Genomic DNA, 6,537 nt, shown 5'->3' with positions numbered 1-6,537 from the left:
TGCCATACATACAGCATAATACATAATTGCATCTATTTAAAAACTGACCCATGATTAATGATGGTGAGCTCACATGGATGACAATTTATCTGAATCTGAAAAGGAAACATCAGTTTGTTCCAATAAAGTCTTTTAAGGGAACTGCAATCATTTGAACGAAGCGTGTGCACTAATCCAGCACAGCCTGTGTATTCAGTGAGTGGAGTATTTTGAGGGCACAGCAGGGTTTTCATACTTGGTTAAATTATTAATACCACGTGCCAAATCAGTGGAGGTCTGTGCTCTTAATTCGTGCTGCAGGAAAACAGCAGCATATACACGCCGCTATTCTAACATTGCTCTTTGAATCTAAGCTCAAAACATTAAATCTTATTTTAGTCTCATCATCAGCTGATGCTGATTATATTAGTTCTGCAGTTGGTGTGTATGACGCAATGTAGTTAGAGCTTAAATATCTTTTTTGACAGTTTTTAGTTCATTGGACTCGTCAGGCTTCCATAGTTACCAGTTTACGAGGTGAAGTGGAGGACAACATTTTGGAGCAACTGTGTAATGCATTCATGTCAATATCGACCAAATGAGATGAGATTGGCAATAAAGCTTTGGTATTAAGGATAAACTGTGCTACAAGCACAATTTTGCATCAGATAGAAACCTTGTAGTACAGCTTAGTTCCAAAAAGGTTCATGGTGTCAAAGTTGACCCGTGAAACCACTCTTTCTTTTATGTGAGAAGGTTTTCAACTAAAAACAGAAAGCTTTCATAGTATTTTGGATGTTCATTTACAAGACAATGGAGCTCGGAGCCACTGAAAACACAACATTTCAATAAGGGTTTGAGTCTGTCTCTATGTAGACTGAGCAAAAATCCACTTTTCTGAAATGCTCCTGCACTCAAAAAAATGATTCATTGGACTAACTCAATTTAATTGTGGGCAGAAGTTCCATCCAAAAAATATATTTCAACTCAACTCAAACCAAGTTTTTCTGTATATGTTAATATTGTTTAGTTTGTCCAGAAGTATATTTCTTCATTTGGTTGACTAAAAGGAAAGGCTTTCACGTAAAAAAAATGAAATTGGTTTGGGCAATCAATTTTTAGCAATTAATAGCTCAACTAAAAGGTTTTTATGTAAAGAAATATAAATGAGTTTGGTCAAGCCATTTTTAATAATTATATCGAAAGCTATTGTTATATTCTAAATGTATTATTATAATTTGTGGTTGTTCAACTCAAAGGTTTTCATTCTAAATAAAGCATACAAATTTGATCCAGACTACAATATTTGTTGTAAAAGATTTATTTCTTTGTACAAGTTAAAACTTTACTTTAAAACTGTATTCTGAAAAAGCTGATAATAAAACAGTCAGCGTTAAATGGAGCGAGAATCCCCATGACGGCATTTTTATCAGGATAGCTCAGAACTAGTATCAATGCCCAAGTCACAATCTCAACCTCAGAGTTGTTACATACATTTGACTGATAATTAACAACGTTGCTCATGTCCAAACCCTATTAACAATTTGGCTTGTTGCACAATGTGGCTACGCTAGTTGCTCTGAGCTGAAGTTGTGGGCGCTAGTACGACTCGTTCGAATCATCATATTTCCTATAGATTCTGTGGTGGACAGTGAGTTCCTGGTAGATGATCACTTCCTGCAGGTTAACGAGTTGCTGTACAGTGTAAATATTTCCGTAGAGGAGACGTTTATGTTTATAAGGATCAGTGAGTTTGTCTTGAAGCTAAAGGCTAACATTAATTTCATGCATTATACAATTTGAAATAGTATATAGCATCTTAGCCTTTAGCTTCAAGACAAACTATCAATCCTTTATGATCACAGGTGTTTCCTCTGAACTTGTTGCATCAAGATTTGAACACACAGTAAATGATCTGCCGGGAACTCACTGCCCACCACGTAATCTTTAGAAAATATGATTATTACTCCAGGAAAAGAATACAGACCGTAAGTACTGGCACTCACAATTTCAGGACAGAGGAACTAGCATAGCCAAACCGTGCAACAAGCCTGCAGACCTCTAGTCACATGTTGGGATCCAGAAAAAAAAAAGTCCCATTCTTTTCTTTTTTTATGTTCTTTCAAAAATACTAGCACAGAGCGGATTAGCCGGCGCTGTGCTTTTAGACTCTTAAACATTAGAATTTTCTAAAAATTAGTGCGAAATAAGAATCAGATGTTTTCTTTCGGGACCCCAGCATGTGATCAGAAGTGGATAGGAATGTTGAGCTCTATAATCACTGTAAAACCATACAGTCATTATATTAAAATTTCCACAAATTGTACACTCTCCCTTAAATTTTCACTGCTCTTGAACAAGTATAAAATGAGCACAATTAACAAAATATTTTATAACAAATCATAATAACATAGGTTTGTGCATTTGAGATTTTGAAAGTATTTCACATCAACTCTAAATCAATCTGTCCAAGTAATCAGATTTTCAAAGAACTTCTAAACAAAGTGTTCACAAAACACAAAGAGTGGACCTCCATTACTGGAACATCTTCATTTTGAGTTGCTGAATTTTGCTGTTCAGCCTATGTCCATCCATGTGCATGATAACTTTCTGAACAAACTCAAACGTGTGTTTGAGATTGCCTGGGTAGCTTAGATCAAGGGCATAGATCAGTCCAAACAAGATGATGAATGCCATGATGACACTTCCAGCCCGACTGATGACCTTGACACCTTCAACAATGATCCAGACATCATCAGCAAACCCATGTTGGGCCCTCCTGAAGACAAAGATGCCCATCATGGTGGTCTCCACATCGTTTTCAGCGTCCTCCACCTCATCAATCTGAAATAAAACAAAAATTTACATATTTACATCTCTACCACCATAATTGATTGACTAAAATCTGCTCTAGGGAGCCGCTATGCTCCCCAGCTCTGGAACTCTCTCCCCTCTGACCTCCGTACCATAGACTCCCTGCCACTCTTCAAATCCAAACTCAAAACTCACCTGTTCAGACAGTCCTACACCACCTAGCTATTCGCTCACCTTCTCAATCGTTTGTACCGTTTTATTCTGTTGCTCTTGTTTTTAATGTTTTTACAGTGTCCTTGGGTGTTCGGGAAAGGCGCTTCTACATAAAATGTATTATTAGTACTATTATAATAAAGTCTATAATGGGTCTTTAGACAAAAATAATAAAATATTTAAACTATAGTTTATGATTTCATTGGGGAAAAAAAGAGTAATAGTTTAAGTTTAAAACTGACTGCATAAACTGTTTATAGAGTATATATAAACACTTTATGTTTATAAAGTGTTTATATATATGATAGATTGCATATCCAGTTACCTGTTACACCAAGCCTAGTATTTTTTTATGTCAGCTAGCCTAAATTATGGATGCCTTTTGGCGCCAATTAGACACAAACACAGCTGAAACAGAACACAGAGGAACACTGGTGAGTATGGCGAGACACTAACCCCATAATCCTTGAACACTGACTTCGGATCCTCATTCAAGTAGACAATCAGGCTTTTAAGTAGGCACTCGCGCTTCACATCGATGTCCTCCTGCAAATACACATGATTGTACATTCATATATTCAATTAAATTTTCACCATCAACAAAAATGCTTTTCAGGAGATGTCACAAATCAGTTTTGAGGTCAAGAAATCAGCTTTGGCTAGAAGTCCTAACACTGGGGTGATTAGGCCTTCTCACTCACTGTACAAGCTTTTCAAAGTTTCATTTTTAATTCCGAAGTACAACCCTGTACTTTGGATTACTTCCGCTAACCTGAGGTTTTGAGTGCCAATTCTTTTTTCATTTGAATAAGTAAAGATTATGAGGTGGACAACAATATAGAATGCCTTTTGCTGTTCCTACAAATGCGTACTTCTGTCAGCCAACAGCTTCCCAATGTATCGTGGAAACATTGGGTGGAGCAGCATGGTGTTGCTCTGCATGTGCAGAACTATTGTGTTATAAAATGGTCATAAAATCAGTTTTTTTTTTTATGGCTACAGTAGGCTACTAAAAGTTTACAAATGGTTTGACATATAGTTGCAAGTCTTTCTAGACACGTTCAGTTTTGGTAAACTTGCCAACGTTCACATCTCTGATCAGCAGAAACATATCCGTGAGCACCCAATGACCACACGGTCCACCCGGAGAGGTCAGCCATCTCCTCGCTGACCACACGGTCCACCTGAGGGTGTCAGCCCTCTTCTCACTAACCGCAACCGCGGTAACGAGCGCAGAGCGCGCGCAGAACCACGGGCACTTGCCCTGTCAATTTAGCCATAGGATTTAGCCTCACAGTAAATGTAGCTATCCGTTAGCTTTGCATGTTTTAGCTTGTAGATCCTCTAATGTTTCACGCGGCTATTGTCAAATATGAAAACTACAGTCATCACAAAACTTGGATTAGTTTTGTGCAGAGTTGCGCACTGTGTCGGTGTAACTCTGTTGTATACTGCTACATTAGCCGCTACCGTTAGCTACGAAGTGAAAAGCAGTAAAAGCCCATACAGCGGAATAACTTTCACCTCAGCGTCAGCGCGATGTCTCGTGCGGTTCATCGCCCTCAGTGGTGGGTCTTTTGGAGCGGGGTTAGCGAGTAGACGAGCTACAGTCAGCCGGCTCATGCGGGCGGCTGTAGCGCTGCCCAGGTGAAGTGAGCGAGCGCACGCGGGGCAGCGGGGCTCACGCAGCCTGGAGCTGGAGGCTCCTCCGGCTGCAGCCACGGAGAAATGGCATATTTGGCGCAACAGCACCAGTGAACATTTTACAAGCCTCAGCCAGTGCATTTAAGCGTCACACGCCATAAACCCCCTCTCCCCTTATTATTATTATTATTTTTTCTGATGACAGATCTTCACGATTCACGTGAACGGCGAATATCTTTGACTGACTCAATTTACTGCGCGAGCCGCAGGCGAAAAACTTGAGTTTGAGCAAACGGCTGGCTAATGATTTTAGCTGAACACTAAAACAATGAGCAGCTAAAGCGTCTGTCCAAATGTGTGCCCTGATATACACCTTCAAGACAGACCTCGTCTTGCTTACATCCAAAATCTGGAATGATTAGCTTGACTTGCTTGTTTGAAAAGTTTAGTTTCTATGCAGCCTGAGGTAAATTATCAACAGAAAGCGTCTTACCGCGAGCGAGACAATTAGGCTACTCTTGCACAACGAGTATATGAGTTTTCATAATGCTAAATACATTTGCATATTCGTTCATAAAAAAAGAAAACTTACCATTTGGACATCTAGCCTTGACTGCCAACCGAGTCCAACGACGCACATGGTCAAAATGGCTGGTGAACTCCTGGAAGTGAAAATTCAAATCCCGCCCTCCTCGCCAAATCTTTTTTAAATGTGTTGGGGCATGTCCAAAGACTCACATATGAACGTAGTTTAGGTTAGAATTATTTAATCTATTTAGGTTTTCATGAAAAGTATTTAATGTTTGTTAGGCAAACTATGTGTGAATGTGTTTAGCCTGATTGATAATGAAAAACGTTTTGGTTACACGGATTAACACTATTTGGTTATTAACAAAATCATATGTTTTCTTTAAGCAAATGAATGATTAATGTGTTTGCATCTAAGAGGGGCTCATTTAATGAAAATATTTTAGGTTACATTGAATACACTTTTTCGGATGCTGCCAAAATAAATGTATATTCTTCAGTCAAATAAAATATAAATGTGTCACCTCAAAGATCGGCTGAACAAACAAAAAGAATTTACTTTACAGTGAATAGTTCTTTTTAGGTTTGGGTTGTACTTAATATAGTATTATCCAGTGAATTAATGTTTAATGTGTTCATTTTAAGAGTGGCTTGAGTCCGTTTTTTGAGTGTGCACATGTGTGGTAAATAGTTCTGCACGTGTGCAAATAGATGGAAAACAAAAACAATGGCAGTCTCCAGAGTGTCATGACTCTTCGTCCATATTCTCCTGGGACTTGGTCATGTTATAGTTGACAGTCACCATAAAAACAATCCAACTTGGTCGTCTGTCCATACGAATGCCTGTGTACTCCCATTGCTAATGTCTATAGTGTATTTGTCCCACCGGTGAGCCACCAGGCTGCTTTCCCTTGCAATACAACAGGAAACTGTATGTTTGTTTTGAATCAACCTTCATGGTGTTAAACCGTTCAGGTTTTTTGTTTCAGAGTGCAGGATCACAATCTTTACCACAGTATTTGCTACTGCGGTATCAATTTACCACGGCGAGAGGCGGGTAGACACTGGGGATATTAGGATACAAGCATTGAGAATTGATCCATGTCTGCCATCACACAGTTTGTAATCGTGGCATGTAGCCTCCCCCCCCCAACCCCTCTGCTTTTTCTTCAAGTATTCCCAGTGTCTCACATGGTGTGCATGAGTGTTGACATGAGTGTTGACATGCGTTCAGTCTATTAGAGCAATAATATTGGATTTTCTGGGAGACAATTATTCGGAAAGCCAGAGAATTCAGTGGGGAGGCTGTGTACACACAACAACACTCTGTAAGGTTCGAAAGACATATCGTCTATAACT

General features: G+C 39.1%; 1 protein-coding gene across 2 annotated transcripts; it reads right to left on the bottom strand.

The window, feature by feature from the left end:
- Positions 1-1,201: 1,201 nt before the first annotated feature.
- LOC308134415 (uncharacterized protein) lies at positions 1,202-5,296 on the bottom strand. 2 transcript variants are annotated; one of them, XM_080502132.1, is made up of 3 exons: positions 5,243-5,296; positions 3,463-3,552; positions 1,202-2,823 (listed from the first exon to the last, which is right to left on the bottom strand). In XM_080502132.1, the coding sequence occupies exons 1-3, from the start codon at positions 5,288-5,290 to the stop codon at positions 2,515-2,517; spliced, it is 447 nt and encodes a 148-aa protein (XP_080358258.1). In that variant the 5' UTR covers positions 5,291-5,296; the 3' UTR covers positions 1,202-2,514. The 2 variants fall into 2 exon arrangements, with proteins under 2 accessions (XP_080358258.1, XP_080358257.1); XM_080502131.1 differs by lacking the exon at positions 5,243-5,296 and adding an exon at positions 4,531-4,650.
- Positions 5,297-6,537: the final 1,241 nt, after the last annotated feature.

Source organism: Blennius ocellaris (assembly GCF_963422515.1).
Source record: "Blennius ocellaris genome assembly, chromosome: 9".
NCBI lineage: Eukaryota > Metazoa > Chordata > Actinopteri > Blenniiformes > Blenniidae > Blennius > Blennius ocellaris.
Note: the sequence above shows the minus strand (reverse complement) of the source record. Positions and strands in the feature narration are given on the sequence as shown.

Coding starts and splice junctions, on each gene's coding strand:
- LOC308134415 (XM_080502131.1), bottom strand. CDS start 4,629: ATGAGCCGGCTGACTGTAGCTCGTCTACTCGCTAACCCCGCTCCAAAA. Junction 3,553..4,530: donor GACATCGCGCTGACGCTGAG/GTGAAAGTTATT, acceptor GTGTATTTGCAG/GAGGACATCGATGTGAAGCG. Junction 2,824..3,462: donor CAGTGTTCAAGGATTATGGG/GTTAGTGTCTCG, acceptor GTTTTATTTCAG/ATTGATGAGGTGGAGGACGC.